At 51.1% G+C, this 18,126-nt stretch overlaps 2 protein-coding genes across 4 annotated transcripts; both read right to left on the bottom strand.

The window, feature by feature from the left end:
* Nucleotides 1–1,053: 1,053 nt before the first annotated feature.
* Nucleotides 1,054–4,183, bottom strand: MYL6 (myosin light chain 6). The gene is given in 7 exon segments (XM_073020855.1): nucleotides 1,054–1,243; nucleotides 2,299–2,376; nucleotides 2,468–2,641; nucleotides 2,884–3,027; nucleotides 3,897–3,995; nucleotides 3,998–4,034; nucleotides 4,037–4,183. Coding segments are annotated over 7 exon segments (708 nt in total). The 3' UTR covers nucleotides 1,054–1,214.
* A 381-nt stretch (nucleotides 4,184–4,564) lies between these two features.
* On the bottom strand, nucleotides 4,565–10,913 carry LOC103238506 (myosin light chain 6B). Of its 3 annotated transcripts, XM_008003610.3 has the most exons (9): nucleotides 10,861–10,913; nucleotides 10,248–10,464; nucleotides 8,786–9,008; nucleotides 8,040–8,067; nucleotides 7,681–7,824; nucleotides 7,290–7,463; nucleotides 4,999–5,076; nucleotides 4,809–4,846; nucleotides 4,565–4,664 (listed from the first exon to the last, which is right to left on the bottom strand). In XM_008003610.3, the coding sequence occupies exons 1-8, from the start codon at nucleotides 10,910–10,912 to the stop codon at nucleotides 4,818–4,820; spliced, it is 945 nt and encodes a 314-aa protein (XP_008001801.3). In that variant the 5' UTR covers nucleotide 10,913; the 3' UTR covers nucleotides 4,565–4,664; nucleotides 4,809–4,817. The 3 variants fall into 3 exon arrangements, with proteins under 3 accessions (XP_008001801.3, XP_072876952.1, XP_008001799.3); XM_073020851.1 differs by lacking the exon at nucleotides 10,861–10,913 and having other exon boundaries at nucleotides 8,786–9,029; nucleotides 10,248–10,434; XM_008003608.3 differs by lacking the exons at nucleotides 4,565–4,664; nucleotides 4,809–4,846; nucleotides 4,999–5,076 and having other exon boundaries at nucleotides 5,155–7,463.
* Between the last annotated feature and the right edge of the window lie 7,213 nt (nucleotides 10,914–18,126).

Here is an 18,126-nt window from a genome sequence, read left to right as displayed (position 1 = left end):
CTGCATTCCTGCTCCACGTCCCAGCTCCTCCCCTGTGACTGGAAGGCAGGTGTGCCTCCAGGCTCTGCACTGGTTCTTCTTGGTTCCTCCCACCAGGCCCTTTGTTCCTCATGTCCCCGTGTTTCTCTCCCTCTGCGTCTTAGCACCTTTCTTCTGTTCAAAGTTTTCTGTAAATTTTCTTTTTCTTTTTTTTCTTTTTTTTTTCTTTTTTTTTTTTTTTTATAAATTAATTTGCTTTCAGTTCCATCTTGTGGGTGCATTCTGTGTTCTTCTTACCTGTGGCTGTCAGGCAGGGGGACTGGGATTGGAGCAGCTTTCCTGGAGTCCCTCACAGCGGCGTTTACCTGGGCCGCAGAGACATTATGCAAGCCACAGGGCCTACAGACACTGCGCCTCCCCACGAAACAGGAACAGCAGCACAGATGTCAAGACTATGTGCTGGGATAGGAGCAGAGGCTCTCACCTGCCCTAAAAGCTGTTTTAAGACTTGGAAGGACATTCCCACAATAATGGAATTTTGTATCTTTATCCCTTCAGAAGTAGTGGTTTCACTCCTTCCCTTATTAGGGAGGAGGCAAGCCCCTTACCTCCTTTTGTTGTTATTGGCCTTTCGCCCTGCTGAGGTGATGGACAGGCTTAGGCAGTGCTAATAATGGCCTGGCTTTAGCTCCAATAAACACTCCACAGGCTTCCCCACAAAAGGCCTTACTGGGAGCTTGGGAGGGCGGGGGCCAGATTTAAGGAGCTGGAAGGCTAGGAGAAGACAGCCTGACATGGAATGGAACAGGGATGGCCAGCCTTGGTCCTACCAGGATCTAGGTAGGACCAATCAAGGTAGGAGATTTCCTAATCTCCCAAGAGGTAGCTTGTGTAAGATGGATGAATGGGGCCAGCAGTTTCTAAATGAAGCCCAGACGGCTAGTACAGGGCCTTCCTTCCTCAGCTTTCCTCAACCCCTGCACCATTGACCTTGGACTCTGCCTCGGGGCAGAAATCATCACCACCTCACCTTCTTCCCCTTTACCCTGTTCAGGAAAGAAAGCAGAACCGAACCGAGGGCCCAGAGAGCAAGTTTATTTGGTGAATGCTGACGGCAAACATCATCCAAGAGACAAGATGGGAAAGGTGCTGAGACAAGAGAGCCTAGGGAAACTTCAGGCTAGATACAAAATTCACACAGGGAAAGGCACGGAGTTGGGAGACTGGGAGGGTCCTCAGCCATTCAGCACCATGCGGACGAGCTCTGTGGAAAGGAAAGGTGGAATGAGCCAGGGAACAGGGCTGTGGAGGGGTACACCAAGGGCCAGGGGACTACAAGACTGCAAAGGTAGCATAAGAGGGAACATGCCCACAGCAACCAACCCTGGGGTCAGTTTGCAGAGGAGCCACCTTGAGTCTGACCAGTTCTCCCTGCCCCTAGCTCCCCTCCCACCAGCTGTTAGTCCCCCACCCCACCCTGAGCAGCAAGAACACAGCAGAGGCAGAAAAGTTCTCAACTACACCTACAGCTACTGTCAGCCACTGGCGGGAGGAGAGGACAAGAGTTTTGGGTTAGGGTACCTCCAAGCTGCCCAGTGAGGGAAGGGGAAAGGACTGTTCAGCTATAGCAGCAGAATGGGGCAGGCAACCCATACCCCTCTATGCCAGCTACCCATGCTCCAGGGCCAGAAGGTCACCCTAAAGCAAGACTGGTATACAGGCTGGTGAGAGTTCCCAGACACCAGCACCCAGGGCCCTATAAGTAAAACCTCAGGGCCCATTCTAGAAGTAAGGAGGTACCTTACCCCCAGGCTGTATTCCTCTATGAGGAATCCCTCCCCTCCCTAGTCAGCTCCATGCAGAAACATGCCAGGAGGAAGTCAGATGGTAGTAGGGTAAGGGCAGGGGATAAAGAGCACAGGTTGAGGAAAAAAAACACTGGGGAGATCAACTAGAGGAGAGGCTGGGAGGCGCCGTACCCGCCCCATGGGCCCGTCACCCCGACAGGATATGCCTCACAAACGCTGCAGGAAGGAAGAGACATTCATGGTGAAGACAAGACACAGACATGGGGTGAGGGGTCAGGCGGTGGGGACAGACATTCCATTATTTCACTTCTCATTCCTTCCCACCCTCTACAATACTGCTCCTTCCTTTCCTGTTACACCCCCCTGACCTCCCACTCCTGGGCTGGGCTGGGCAGGGCCCTGCACCTTGCCTCCTGGCTCTTTTTGGAGCCCAAGTCCAGGGATAGGGAGAACCCCAAACACTATACTTGACCTGCCCCATGTGGCTGCGAAAGCGCAGTTCACCCCTTACCTTCATAGTTGATACAACCATTGCTGTCCTCGTGCCCTGCCACCAGCATCTCTACTTCTTCCTCTGTCATCTTCTCACCTGCAGGGGGAAAGAAAGCATCTTTGGAATTGGGAGACAAGTGAGGTATTCAGGGTGGCATCTCAGCTCAAGGACAAGGACACAACCTTACCCAGTGTGACAAGAACATGCCGGATTTCAGCACCCATGACGGTGCCATTTCCTTCCTTGTCAAACACCCGAAGTCCTTCAACATAATCCTCATAGGTGCCCTGGTCCTTGTTCTTGGCCACTGTCTGCAGCATGGGCAGAAAGTGCTCAAAGTCCAGCACCTTCACATTCATCTCTGCCATAAAGGAGGTTGAAGTGTCAGGCCAGAGAAGTAACACAAGTTCTCAGGACAGGGGATAATAGAGACCTCAACTGAACAGAGAGATGAGAGATGACTCCCTCCTATAAGCAGGGAAATCCATGGGATTTGCTAATCCAGACTTTTGAGTTTGGGGCCTATGAAGATAAAGGGAAGCTCTTAGCTGAGGAACTGTGGGCCCATGACCACACTGAGGAGTTGTTCTTGAGGCCCCTCACCATCACTCTTGGGGTTCCCCAGGACCTTGAGCACCTCGGCGTTGGTGGGGTTCTGGCCCAGGGCCCTCATCACGTCCCCACACTGGCTGTACAGGATCTTGCCATCACCTGTTCGGTCAAACAGCTGGAAGGCCTCCTTGAACTCTGAGGATTCAGATGAATGTCAACACAGGATTTGAGGGTTAACCCAAACTCTACCTCAGAGCCTGCTGCCCATTCAACTTTGATCATGCTGAGGAAACCAGATATCTGCACCAAACTGTACACCGAAGTGTACTTAAGAGGGATCTATTTATCTTCCTCCCAACTCAGGTGACCTATATAGAGCCTTCCTCCCCCTCTGGCAGCCTGGTAACATCCATTTACACACCCCCCTCTGCCTGCGGCAGACCTGCCAATCTCCACTGGTGCTACTACACTTCTCAGGGCAGGAATTCGCCACCGCCCAGTCTCAGTCCTGTCCTTATAAGGAAGTGAGAGCAGCAGCCTGGGACTGGGTCATCTCAACCTGCCACTTCGCACCCCTCCAGTACAAAGAGAACTTCCAGAGGGTAGGGCTACAGTCATATCCTTAGCAAACTCCCCTGTCCTGTCCCCATCTGCACAGAATGTCAGGTCACTGCTCTACAGTCTTCACAACTGCAAGCCGGGAGGTCAGGGGCAGTTATCACAGGAGGAGAAAAAAGACAGAAGTAGCTGATTAAGGGACAAAGGAGAGCAGGCAGCTTTATACACCCTCCCCAGACCCCAGACACAGCAGGCATTAGGTGACCAAGTTTTTTCACATACCCACACCACCTAAAACTCACCCAGTGCCTGGGACTCAGATCTAGAGTGGAAGGGGAGGGAGGAAGAAAGTGAGAAAAGAAAATGGAGGATCCAAAAGAAGAGAAAATAATCCAGAGGGTAACCTCATAGGGGTGCTAAAGAGATGATAGATTAGAGGATAGGTGCTGGGGGGCGGGTGTCCCTCTCCCTAAGGGTGACCTCGGTAGGGATCAGAGATAACCTACCTGCGGTCTGGTCTTCGGTGAAGTCACACTGCTCAGAGAAGAGGGAAGTGGTCAGCATCTGAACGCCAATCCCCCGAGTTTCTATCCCAGCCCCACAAACTCCTGTTTCAGGCTGCAGACTCGCTTCCCCGCAGGATAGGGCCCCAGGCTTTCCAACCCCACCTCCAACCTTTCGGGTCCTCAGGTTCCCTTTGCCTCCTACCCCTGCCTTCTCCTCGCCCCCCACCCGTCTCTTCCCACCTCTCGCCCCCAATCCTGCCCATCTCCCAGGACCTGGGCCCCACCATCTTGACTGCTCAGCTCTGCGGGACCTTTTCCTGCAGTAATGGCTCCGACTCTCGGCCCAACCCTAGTCTTAGTACGTCCCAATGACGTCACCCTCGGCGGACTCAGCCAATAGGAACCGTGACCTGGGTTTATGCAGATGATTGCTACATTAGTAATGACGTGGGCGGGGCCCGCTGTTCCTTTCTCCAGCCCTACCTGGGCACAGAACCGCTCGGGGATGGGAGTGGGGGTGGGGGGTGGGGCACAATTAATCTGCGCCTCCCAACAGCAGGAACATTAGAGGACTGGAAGAGGAGAGAGCCCTCTTTTCCCGCCCTCTCCTCCTAGCACCCTCCCCGTCTCCCCCTGCTCCCCCAACCATGAAAAAAATAGTCTGAAACCAAGAGAGGAACCCAGTCTTTATTTTGAAACAATAGGTGGCCTCCTGGTGGCTGGAACGTGCTTCCGCCCGCGGGGCCCAGTGTCCGGACCCCACTGGATCTGTGGAAAAAAACGAAAGTTGCCAAGCGCTGGAGCCCGCGCAGCAACCGGACAGCAGAACGAACTCCGCTGCTTTTCTATGCTGGCTGAGAAGCGCGGGAGACTTGCCTCTTAAGGCGCGGTGAAGGGGTGGGAAGGCCCTACCTGTAGCACTCAGACGCTTAGGATGTGTTTCAAGAAGGCTGCAAAGAGAGGAGGCAAGAGGGGCTTCAGAAGCAGGCCTCTGGATAATACATCTGACTCTAAGTAATTCAGGGGTGCCCCCGCCCACACGCGGCAAGACGCCGGGCTCCCCTCCTCCCCCGGCCCCGCTCCTGCTCTTTTGGCCCCTCACCCTCGTAGTTGATGCAGCCGTTGCTGTCCTCATGTCCTGCCAGAACAGTCTCCACCTCCTCCTCAGTCATCTTCTCTCCTGAATCCCAGACACAACGTGTGAGTCCCTGCTTTCCCTCCTTCACTCACCCAGGCAACGCTTTTTTCCGAGACGATGATGTTTCGCTCCTGTCACCCAGGCTGGAGTGCAGTGGAGCAATCTCGGCTCACTGCAACCTCCGCCTCCGGTGTTTAAGCGATTCTCCTGCCTCAGCCTCCCGAGTAGCTGGGACTACAAGTTCACCGCTAATTTTTTGTATTTCTGGTAGAGATGAGGTTTCGCCATGTTGGGCAGGCTGCTCTCAAACTCTTGACCTCAGGTCATACACTTGCTTCGGCCTCCCAAAGTGCTGGGATTACAGGCGTGAGCCACCGCCCCTGGCTTTTTCCATATATTTTTGTAAACAACAATATGAACGTAACAATTGTAATTTTTTTTTTTTTTTTTTTTTTTAGATAGGGTCTCCCTCTGTCACCCAGCTGGAATGCAGTGACATCATCATGGCTCACTGCAACTTCCACCTCCTGGGCTCCAGTGATTCACATCAGCTTTCTAAGTAGCTGGGACTATAAGTGTACACTACCACGCCTAGCTAATTTTTTTATTTTTTTGTGGAGATATGGTTTAGCCATGTTGCTCAGGCTGGTCTCAAACTCCTGAGCTCAAATGATCTGCCCACTTCTGCCTCCCAAAATGCTGAGATTACAGGTGTGAGCCACCACGCCTGGCCTTGTAATTTTTTTTTTTTTTTTTTTTTTTGAGACGGAGTCTCACTCTGGCACCCAGGCTGGAGTGCAGTGGCCGGATCTCAGCTCACTGCAAGCTCCGCCTCCCGGGTTCACGCCATTCTCCTGCCTCAGCCTCCCGAGTAGCTGGGACTACAGGCGCCCGCCACCTGGCCTGGGTAGTTTTTTTGTACTTTTTTTAGTAGAGACGGGGTTTCACCGTTTTCGCCAGGATCGTCTCGATCTCCTGACCTCGTGATCCGCCCGTCTCGGCCTCCCAAAGTGCTGGGATTACAGGCTTGAGCCACCGCGCCTGGCCTAATTTTTTTTTTTTTTTTTTTTTTTTTTTTAATAGAGAATGAATCTCACTATGTTGCCCAGGCTGGTCTCGAACTCCTGGGCTCAAGTGATCCTCCTGCCTTGGCCTCCTGAAGTGCTAGGATTACAGGAGTGAGCCACTGCGCCTGGCCAGGCCATGCTGTTTTGTTTTTTTTTTTTTTTGAAACTGAGTCTTGCTCTATTGCCCAGGCTGGAGTGCAGTGGCACGGTCTCAGCTCACTGCAACCTCTACCTCCCGGGTTAAAGCGATTCTCCTGCCTTAGCCTCCCGAGAAGCTGGAATTACAGGCACCCACCATCATGCCCGGCTAATTTTTGTGTTTTTAGTAGAGATGAGGTTTCACCATGTTGGCCACACTGGTCTTGGTCTCGAACTCCTGACCTCAAGTGATCTGCCTACCTCGGCTTCCCAAAGTGCTGGGATTACAGGCTTCAGCCACCGTGCCCGGCCTTTTTTTTTTTTTTTTTGAGACAGAATCTTGCTCTGTCCCCCAGGCTGGAGTGCAGTGGTGTGATCTTGGCTCACTGCAACCTCAGACTCCCCGGTTCCAGCGATTCTTCTGCCTCAGCCTCCTGCGTAGCTGGGACTACAGGCACGTGCCACCATGCCCACCTAATTTTTGTATTACTAATAGAGACGGGGTTTCACCATGTTGGCCAGGCTGGTCTCGAACTCCTGAGCTCAGGTGATCCGCCCGCCTTGGCCTCCCAAAATGCTGGGATTAGAGGCGTGAGCCACCGCACCTGGCCAGGCCACACTCTATTTTAGAGTCTCCCACCCTGACGACTTCTCATAGCCTCAGTCCTCAAGGGAATCCTCCCTAGTCATGGATGCCTCTTGCTTTCCATTTCACCCTAGTACTGGTGAAAGTATTGACTGACAAGAAAACAATTCCAGGAGGTTAAGAGACTTGTACCAGAACACACAACCCACACGTCTCTTCCAAAACGAAAATTCAGATTTCCTGCCTCATCCCTTTTCCTCTGTCCTCTGGAAGGCACTTTAGACTCTGGAAGAGCAAGTCCTTCAGATTCTACCCCCACAGCTCTGACCTTCTCAGTCTCCTGCCGACAACCTGCAGGATAGTAATCCTCCTGCTGGCTCTGCTTATCTGGCCAGTCTTTTTTCTGGCCCACCCCATTCCCCTCTCCACTCTAAAGCAGTTCTGGTCCCCCTTGCCTGCCTCACCGAGGGTGGTGAGAACATGTCTGAGCTCTGCTCCCATGACTTTGCCGTCCCCCTCCTTGTCAAACACACGAAGCCCCTCCAAGTAGTCCTCATATGTGCCTTGGTCCCGGTTCTTGGCCACTGCCTGGAGCATGGGCAGGAAAGTTTCAAAGTCCACACGCCGGGACTTCAGCTCTGGAGGTTGGAGAGAGATGAAGGAGAGGTCACTGTAGTATCACGTAGGACCCGGCTCCCAACCCTACCACAATGCTTTCATCCTGTTCAGCATTTAGGATATTTTCCTGCTTCTGTGTTTGACAGTTTTTGAAGTCCTGAGATCCACCTCATTCTTTGTTACCAACATTCAACTTCTGAAAACTAAAAACCCGAATTGTTCCAAGGGTCCCCTCACCATCACTCTTGGGGTTCCCCAGGACCTTGAGCACCTCGGCGTTGGTGGGGTTCTGGCCCAGGGCCCTCATCACGTCCCCACACTGGCTGTACAGGATCTTGCCATCCCCCACTCGGTCAAACAGCTCGAAGGCCTCCTTGAACTCTAAGGTATAAGGAAGGGTCAGTGTAGACACTGACTAGGGGTTCCCATCAGCCCCAGACAGAAGGGAATTTCAGAAACTATGTGAACAGAACAAGGGAGGAAAAGAGGACTAGTATGGGAGGTTTCAAGGTCGGGACTGGGGTTAGGGGAATAGAAAGAGAATCTGACCAGGGGATTGGGGACTGGACAGTGGGCTTAGACTAGCTTCTCCTCACCCTCCAGCTGGTCCTTGTTAAACTCGATCTGTGGAAGAAAAAAGCAGGTGGGGAGAGATGACAGTTTATTCAGTCTCTCTCCAGCACTCCTCCCAACCAACTGGCAGCCACTTCTGAGGAGGGGCCCAAAGGGACCAGGCTGGAAGCCCAGCCACCTCAGTCCCATTCCCAGCTCCGGGCCTTGGGAGAATCCCAAGAAGAGGAATTACAGTGGGGAGGGTTTCCTGGGAACAGGGTTAATCCCATGCCACCTGTTTCCCTCCCTCCATTGCCCTGAGCCCTGCATCCCGCACATAACTGGGGGCTGAACAAAGGCTAAATTTACCCCTGGCCCCCAGCTGTGATTGTCTAACAAGTCTGTCCTCTTCAGCCTCCCTTCCTGGAGTTCAGAGCTGCAGGCCTTTTGAGTTGAATCACCAGCCAGGGGCAGGCAACAGCTCTTTTCCCTTCACCTTGAAACTGTCCTCAGAACCCAGATGTTCCCCATCTAAGAGTCCCTGCCTCCAGCAGGGGGTAAGTGAGTGTGCATGTGCTGTACACACATGGTTATAGGTTAGAGGGAGAGAACAGCAAAGACAACAGCAGAGTCATAAGCCTGGATGCTTCCAAATGGGGGACTAAGGGAAAGCCCCAATTTCATTCCAGGCTTCACTGATTCCCTACCTTCTAGATACCCCCTAATCCCCTAGGCTGTATCTCACCCTCAAACCACCCCCTCCAATTATCTTCACTTTCCAGAGACTCACCACCACTTTGGAGAGATCAATTGGAGGCTCCTGGGTTTTCTGAGGGGCCTGGGGGACAGCTGGCTCAGCTTTGCTCTTGGCTGGAGGAGCCCCTGCTGCTGCTGCTGGCTTAGCAGCAGGTTTAGAGATGGAGGGTCCTGTTGGTTTCTTCACGGGAACATCCTTCTTGGGAGGCATGATGTCCGGTGGCCAAAGGACAGTGTGTGGATGGGGGCACCCATCTCTGTTTAAATAGCCAGGGAGTCTGGGATGTCAAGGGGCGGGGGCAGGGGCAGGGGCAGGAAGCCAGTTGGCTGTGGCGAGGATGAGGTAGAGGAGAGATATAACCGTCTGCCCTCACTCCCCTGGCCTCCTATGGTTCAGGACTCCTGCCCCAAGGTCTTCTTCCCTCTGTCCCCTCATCCCCAAAGGCTGTCCAGAAAAGAACAATGTTTCCTTTGGGGGTAGGGGAGGAAGCCAGGGACTGCCCAGAATGAGAGGTAGTTAACCTCCAGGGTGAGGATAGGATGCTTGCACTGAGATGGGGGTGGTGAGGCAAAGCAGGTGATCCAGCAGCTTTAGTCTTCTCGAAGGGTGGGGTGAGGGGTAGCAGTCAGGGAGGCTTGTGTGAACTGGAACAAGTTAAAGTGTGGTCTGGGAGCAATGACAAAAACAAGCAGCCCATCTGCCCAGCCCCTCCACTCCTTTCTGACCATGGCCTTGTAAAGAGCAGGGGTAGTTAACCCTACAGTCTAATAATCCCTAATACTTGTAGTTCCTGAGCCCGCACCCAGCCAAGAATTGAAACTATTCACAGTATAAAGGAAGAATAGTCATAGAAACAGGAGTGTGACATCCCTCATTGTCTCCTAGCGCGCAGCGTTGTTTTAGGGGAAGGAGTGGGGGCAAAGATCAGGTTTAACATCTGCTACCCATTCTTCCATGGAAGGAACCTTCTTCCACAAAACCACTGTCATTCAACACAAACAAAAGGTAGGGCGCTTGCTGAACCTGTGGGGACCCTGTGGTGGCACCTGAGAAGGGCGGGCTCTGGGAGATGGCTTAAATTCCCTAATCCAAGAGGATGTGGGCACTCCTATGGCCTCCATGAGTATTCATCCCACTACCAGGGGTATAATAAAAATCCCGACTCAGGGGCCAGGTCACAAACCTTGCCGGGGGCACTGGGAGAGAGTCCAAGTTGGGGGGCGTTTGGGAGTGGGGAGGGGTTGCGGCCTACTTTTGTTCTGGGGGAAATTAGGAAAGGATTTAGGTAGCAATCTGAGGAAGATAGCAGTGACTCCGCTTAGGCCCCGGGGTTGATGCTGGGTCTCCCATTCGCAAAACAGTGTCTGAATCTCATTACGGCAAACTGTCCCATTTTTACAAAATACATCACACACAGACACATACACACACACACTCACACACACCCCCCCTAAACCTTAAAGAAAGCGGCCCTCCTCAGCCCCCAAAAACTCACCCTGTGGGGTCCGCGTCTGTGGCTGGGGAGGGGGCGGTGTACAGCGCGGCCCCCCAGCCCTGAAGGGTTAATTCCGACGGCCGCGGAGCATGCCGGGAGTCGTAGTCCCCAGTGGGCTCACAGGATACGCCGCGCTCTAGATTGCAGCTGAGGCTAGGGCGGTGGCTTCCGGCCCATGGCGGCGTTTGGTGACTCAGTGTCCTTCCATGTCCCGGAACTGAAAGGCAATGAACAATTTCCAATCCACCCCAACCGTAAAACCCTGCAGGGTCCCTAGGGTATCCCTCCTACTTAGCCCTGGCGGTCTCCTAGTCTCGGGAGGCGGGGGGGGGGGGGGGGGGGTGCGGGGAGGAGCGGGGCGCGGGGGGGAGCGGGGCAGATGTTTTCTTGGACCTACTGCTGAAAGAACTCCGAACCAGGGGAAAGGTTGAGGCTGCAGCAGGCAGCGTAGAGGTCAGATAGCTGGAAGCACTTACGGCCCCAGGGAGAGCGGCTGCGCTCTTTTTCGCTTCCTCTTGCGGTTTGGTAGGAAAAAAAGAGGCCCCAGAGTAGTTTCTTTTTAATGAACTGGTTGCTGAAGTAAATGTTAAAATTTGCAATTAAGCCCAGTCACCTGCCCCAGCCTTCTGATCGAGGTTTCCATCCTGCGGCCGCATATGCGCCATCCTCCCCGGTCTTCATAGGTTCCTGAGCGGAGGGCTGGGCTTTCCAGACCTACTTTCTGAGACACTTATGGTCAGCATTGGAGTTTACTGGTTCCCCTAGGCGTTGATCAGAGGATGGGAACCAGCCCGGCCGGGCCCACCTTCATTCACTGGATCAGTAAATACCCTGGCGGTGCACCTGGTGTTGGAGGCTGGGGCTACACGGGCGTGTGAGGATTCGGTCAGAGCAGAAAACTCGGGCGAGGGCAGGGTGGTGAGGCACAGGTGAACTTTATGGGCAGTAAGTAAGGTTCACTGGTTGGGGAAAGTTTATTGGAAAGGTAGAAATGAATTGTACGACAGAAATAACGATGATAGTAAGTTAGCAACCATTTCTGGAGGCCACCATAGATCTGGTACCGATGAAGGGGTTAAATTATCTCAGAGGGTGCTCAAGTGCATGGGGTTCAGACGAGCCTGCTCGTATTTGAATCCTGGTTCTACCAGGTGCTGGTTAGTGACCCTCAGCAGGTTTAGTTGTCTCTCCTGGGCCTCAGTTCCTCATCTGTAAAATAATGATAATGGTACCTACCTCATAGGGCTTTTAGGAGGATTCGAAGTGTTATTATTGGTAAAATAGGGCCGGGCTTGGTGGCTCACGCCTGTAGTCCCAGCACTTTGGGAGGCGAGGCAGGCTGGTCACCTGAGGTCAGGAGTTCGAGACCAGCCTGGCCAATATGGTGAAACCCTGTCACCACTAAAAATACAAAAAAAACAAAAAAATAGCCAGGCGTGGTGGCAGGCGCCTGTAACCTCAGCTACTTGGGAGGCTGAGGTAGGAGAATCACTTGAACCCGGGAGGTTGCAGTGAGCCGAGATTCCACCACTGCACTCCAGCTTGGGTGACAGAGTGAGACTCCATCTCAAAAAAACCAAAAAACAAAAAAAACCCCACAAAGTTTGTAAATTAGAATAGGCCTGGCACAGTGTAAGTGCTGTATAAGTGTTTGTTAAATAACTTCCCTTTAATCTTCCCAAGGTATGAGGTCGCTGATATTTTACCCATTTTTACATCAATGAAGTGAGCACCAGTAGGTGTTGTGAAGAGACGGAGAGGAAGAAGGAATACATTTTTAAGTGGTTATAAGATTGGGAAAGGGCCACATTATGGATGCCATTGTGTGGCTTCTATCACTCTTGCAGACATTGGTTTCAAAGATATGGCCCTTGTAATTTTTTCTTCTTTCCTTTTCCCACTTTTGGCATTTTGCCAAGTATGAGTGGTTATGGCATCAGCTGACTTTCTAGCATTTTCTTTTTTTTTTTTTTTTTTTTTTTTGAGACGGAGTCTCGCTCTGAGGCCCAGGCTGGAGTGCACTGGCCAGATCTCAGCTCACTGCAAGCTCCGCCAACCGGGTTCACGCCATTCTCCTGCCTCAGCCTCCCGAGTAGCTGGGACTACAGGCGCCCGCCACCTCGCCCGGCTAGTTTTTTGTATTTTTTAGTAGAGACGGGGTTTCACCGTGTCAGCCAGGATGGTCTCGATCTCCTGACCTCGTGATCCACCCATCTCGGCCTCCCAAAGTGCTGGGATTACAGGCTTGAGCCACCGCGCCCGGCCTCTTTTTTTTTCTTCTTTTTTTTTTGAGGCGGAGTCTCACTGTGGCCCAGGCTGGAGTGCAGTGGTGTGATCTCAGCTCACTGCAAGCTCCGCCTCCTGGGTTCACACCATTCTCCTGCCTCAGCCTCCCCAGTAGCTGGGACTACAGGTGCCCGCCAACACGCCGGGCTAATTTTTTTGATATATTTTTAGTAGAGACAGGGTTTCACTGTGTTAGCCAGGATGGCCTCGATCTCCTGACCTCGTGATCCGCCCGCGTCGGCCTCCCAAAGTGCTGGGATTACAGGTGTGAGCCACCACGCCCGGTGACTTTCTAGCATTTTCTATAGAGAAGTAGTACAGGGAAAAAACATTAAGACCCTTGGAGAGATTGGAAGGCTATCCTTCATTTTCTGTGCCATCCCTGTCTTGATCATAAATAACATAAACTGGACTAAACGTGGTCTTAACTGGGCATAGGGTGATTATATATGTGAATTATCTGTGAGAAATGCCTGTCTCTCCTATCTTCCTTCCCCACTTAGCATGTGATTTGTATATTCTTATTTTTCTTTGATTTTGTTTTTTTCTAGAAATGAGGTCTCACTGTGTTACCCAGTCTCAAACTCCTGAGCTTAAAGGATCTTCCCATCTCAGGTGCCTCCCAAAGTGCTGGGATTATAGGCATGACCTACCTCGACTAGCCTGTATATTCTTAGAGATTGCATTTTGTGGGCAGGGAGGGAGGTGAGTCTGGAGCTTCCTTGCCTTCCCTAGGCATGCCATCCTCCAGGAACCTCCACATGTTCAGCTCTCCAAAGTGGCCTGTTAGATTGAAAGAATATGGAAAGCCATTGGGGAGCTGTTCCGCAGTGCACAGGTCTATGCACACTTACCCCCAAAGTCCAAGGAAGCTAAGAGGTTGAGGAAGGAGGCTGACAAATCCACTTTCTTTCTTTTTTTTTTTTTTTTTTTGAGACAGAGTCTTGCTCTGTCGCCCAGGCTAGAGTGCAGTGGCCAGATCTCAGCTCACTGCAAGCTCCGCCTCCCAGGTTTACATCATTCTCCTGCCTCAGCCTCCCGAGTAGCTGGGACTACAGGCGCCCGCCACCTCACCTGGCTAGTGTTTTGTATTTTTTTAGTAGAGACGGGGTTTCACCGTGTTAGCCAGGATGGTCTTGATCTCCTGATCTTGTGATCCACCTGTCTTGGCCTCCCAAAGTGCTGGGATTACAGGCTTGAGCCACCGTGCCCGGCCCAAATCCACTTTCTTAGAAATATTTAATAGGAATTTATGAACAGAAGCCATGTCTGTGCTTGGGTAGTGGTGAGACATGATGGTGGGTCCCCAGGACATTATCCCCTGGGGTAAGTCCTGACCCAGGACTTACCACAGGGAAGGAACCTGGAGGACAATTGAAGTCTACCCTGCGGGGAAAGGCAAGAATACTCAGTAAGGGCAGGGTTTATGATCAAGATTGTTTTTTGTTTGTTTGTTTTTTGAGATGGAGTCTCACTCTGTCGCCCAGGCTGGGGTGCAGTGGCCGGATCTCAGCTCACTGCAAGCTCCACCTCCTGGGTTTACACCATTCTCCTGCCTCAGCCTCCCAAGTAGCTGGGACTACAGGCGCCCGCCACCTCGCCCGGCTAGTTTTTTTGTATTTTTTAGTAGAGACGGGGTTTCACCGTGTTAACCAGGATGGTCTCGATCTCCTGACCTCGCGATCCGCCCGTCTCGACCTCCCAAAGTGCTGGGATTACAGGCTTGAGCCACTGCGCCCGGCCAAAAAAAATTTTTTTTAAAGCAGGCCGGGCACAGTGGCTCATTCCTGTAATCCCAACACTTTGGGAGGCCAAGGAAGGTGGATCATCTGAGGTCAGGAGTTTGAGACCAGTGTGACCAACATGGTGAAACCCTGTCTCTACTAAAAATACAAAAATTAGCCCAGCATGGTGACAGGCACCTGTAATCTCAGCTACTTGGGAGGCTGAGGCATGAGAATCCCAGGAGGTGGAGGTTGCAGTGAACCGAGATTGTGTCACAGCACTCCAGCCTGGGCAACAGAGGGTGACTCCATCTAAAAAAAGAAAAAAGAATGGCCAAGCGCAGTGGCTCATGCCTGTAATCCCAGCACTTTGGGAGGCCAAGGCAGGTAGATCATCTGAGGTCAGGAATTGGAGACCAGCCTGACCAACATGGAGAAACCCCGTCTCTACTAAAAATACAAAATTAGCCAGGCGTGATGGTGCATGTCTGTTATCCCACCACCTCAGGAAGGCTGAGGCAGGAGAATCGCTTGAACCTGGGAGGTGGAAGTTGCAGTGAGCCTCGATCACACCATTGCACTCCAGCCTGGGCAATGAGCGAAATTCTGTACCCCCCTCAAAAAGAAAAAAAAAAGGTGGAATGGGTGGGAAGTGTTATATGGAAAAGGCTCCCAGAGAGCACAGTGGAAAAGGTTGAGAGGAAGAGAAGCAGAAGGAGATTATATTAGGGCCCTTTAGCTGCTCTCTTCAAGCGCGTTTATTCAGTATACATTCTTTTTTGTGTTTTGTCTGGGAGACAAGAGTCTTCCTGTGTCCTCCAGGCTGGAGTGCAGTGGTGCATCTCAGCTCACTGCAACCTCCACCTCACCTCCTGGGTTCAAGTGATTCTCATGCCTCAGCCTCCCAAGTAGCTGGGATTACAGGTGTGTGCCACCACACCTGGCTAATTTTTTTTTCTTGTATTGTTAGTAGGGATAAGGTTTTGCCATATTGGCCAGGCTGGTCTCAAACTCCTGACCTCAGGTGATCCACCTTCCTTGGCCTCCTAAAGTGTTGGGATTACAGGCGTGAGCCATTGTGCCCAGCCTTTGTATACATTTCCTTTCCTTTCCCCCCCAGAAACAGGGGCTTGCTCTGTTGACCAGGCTCTGGATACAGTGGCACAATCATAGCTCACTGCAACCTCAGATTCGTGGGCCACCATCCCTGGCTATTTATTATATTTAGTTGTTATAGTTTTTTTTTTTTTTTTTTTGAGACAGACTCTCTCTCTTGTCACCCAGGCTGGAGTGCAGTGGTGCAATCCCAGCACCATCACGCCAGGCTAATTTTTTTTTTTTTTTTTTGAGATGGAGTTTTGCTCTGTCGCCCATACTGGAGTGCAGTGGCGCAATCTTGGCTCACTGCAACCTCTGCCTCCTGAGTTGAAGCAATTCTCCTTCCTCAGCCTCCCGAGTAGCTGGGATTACAGGCATGCACCACCATGCCCAGCCAATTTTTTTTTTTTTTTGTATTTTTAGTAGAGACTGGGTTTCACCATATTGGCCAGGCTGGTCTCGATCTCCTGACTTTGTGATCCTCCCGCCTCGGCCTCCCAAAGTGTTGGGATTACAGGCATGAGCCACTTTGCCTGGCCTAATTTTTTTGTATTTTTAATAGAGACGGGGTTTTGCCATGTTGGTCAGGCTCCTGAGCTCAGGTGATCACCAGCCTCGGCCTCCCAAAGTGCTGGGATTACCCTGTCTCTACTAAAAATACAAAAATTAGCCGGGCATGGTGGCAGGTGCCTGTAATCCTAGCTACTCAGGAGGGTGAGGCAGGAAAATTGTTTGAACCCAGGAGGTGGAGGTTGCTGCAAGTCGAGACCACGCCATTGCATTCCAGTCTATGTGAGAAGAGAGAAACTCTCTCAGAAAAAAAAAAAAAAAAAGGCTGCTGCAGTTCCAGACATAGTATCCTCATACCAATGACCTACGCAGAAAGGAAGGGGCAATGAGGCTTTCTTCTTTAGATGCTACAATCCCCAACTGACTTCCTCTAACATCTTGTTAGATGTTAGAAACGACTGGGTCAGGGTCATTTCAAGTTGCAAGGGAAAGTGATTATTCAGCAAAGGGTATCTCATTAATTTTTGGGGCTGGCATACTGCCACCAGGGACATTCTGGGATTCTGTATGTAGGGAAGAGGGGAAATGGCTGTTGGGTAGACAACTGTGTTGCCACACCTAGTTAACTACAGCATGTCATTTGGTCCAATAAAAACACATTCCAAGAGGATAGTATTTGCAAACATCAGTGATCACATAACCATATACAGTCATATCTTTCTCTGGAAAAGGTATGCATTGTGTATGTGTGTCAAAAGTCAGCTGTTTGAGAAATGACAGAAGTATATTTAATTCATGTGATTAATGACCCTTAAAATGTGTTCCATCTTCATATATAAAAGTGCAATTGTGTTTTGTGTCTCATCTTGTATGTATTTTTTTTTTTTGTTATCTGGTTGTCATCATCTTGCTTTTTTTTTCTTTCTTTTTTTTGGAGACAAGGTCTCACTCTGTCACCCAGGGCAGAGTAGAGTGGCACGAGCCTAGCTCACTATGACCTTGAACTCCTGGGCTCAAGCGATCCTCCTGCCTCAGACTCCTGAATAGCTGGGACTACAGGTGTATACCACCAAGACTGGCTAATGATTTCTAAGGGTGGGGGTTTTCTCTGGATCCTCTGCCTCGGCCGGCCTCCCCAAGTGTTGGCATTACAGGCATGAGCCATCACACTTAGCCATCATCTTGTATTTAATATGTAGACTAGTACCTCTTCCCTTATATATATATATTGAACTCAAAAAGGTTAGGAAAGAGTAGGGACCCTTCTGGGATGGGAGAATTTGTGCCATGTCCTCTAGTTTTCTGGAAATGTAATTACTTGAAGTGATAAATTAGCTCAAGAATGTTTCTTAAAATCACACATTGCAAAATCCTAGGTTGTATTATCTGAAGCCAGCTAGAACAGCAGGCCTTGGGCTGCATGCCCAGTTAGTATCTAGAATTTTTTTTTTTTTTTTGAGACGGAGTCTTGCTCTGTTGCCCAGGCTGGAGTGCAGTGGCGCCATCTCGGCTCGCTGCAAGCTCCACTTCCTGGGTTCATGCCATTCTCCTGCCTCAGCTTCCCAAGTAGCTGGGACTACAGGCGCCCACCACCACGCCCGGCTAAGTTTTTGTCTTTTTAGTAGAGACGGGGTTTCACTGTGTTAGCCAGGATGGTCTCAATCTTCTGACCTCGTGATCTGCCCGCCTCAGCCTCCCAAAGTGCTGGGATTACAGGCATGAGCCACTGCACCCGGCCAGTATCTAGAAATTTGACAAGAGACCTTAAAAATTAAGTTTCTCTGCTCTGTTTTTGGAGTTTTTCCCCCTATGATTCTAGAGCTGGAGTTGGGGAATGGAGCAAATAAGACCTTCTTGCTCATAGCCAAGGCCTGGGGTCCTCTTACGTTGATGGGAAGGAAGTGGAGATGGCAGAGGAACCAGCAGTGAATACAAAAGGGTCACTGAAAACATAGAGGTTGAGTTTGTGGACGATGTGGAGTTTAAATTCAGTTTTTGCTAATTAAGCAAATTTTGACAACTTGTGGAACTGAGCTTAATCCTTTCCCCTGAGTCTTCCCTCATCTCCCAGTGGGCAGCATCCTGAAGTTTATATTTTTTAAGAGAAGATGGTAGTCTCCCTGAGGCAGTTATGAAATCCCCACGTTCCTATGCCAGTGACCCTGTCTTCAGTAGTTCACTCTGTCCATCTCTCCTTTAAATTGGCAGAACAGATGGAGCACAGCTTCTCTAGCTTGCATTCCAGTTAAGTTCCTGCAAGG

Source organism: Chlorocebus sabaeus, chromosome 11 (genome assembly GCF_047675955.1).
Source record: "Chlorocebus sabaeus isolate Y175 chromosome 11, mChlSab1.0.hap1, whole genome shotgun sequence".
Taxonomy (NCBI): Eukaryota; Metazoa; Chordata; class Mammalia; order Primates; family Cercopithecidae; genus Chlorocebus; species Chlorocebus sabaeus.
The sequence above is the reverse complement of the archived record's forward strand: the minus strand, read 5'-3'. Positions and strand labels throughout refer to the sequence as shown.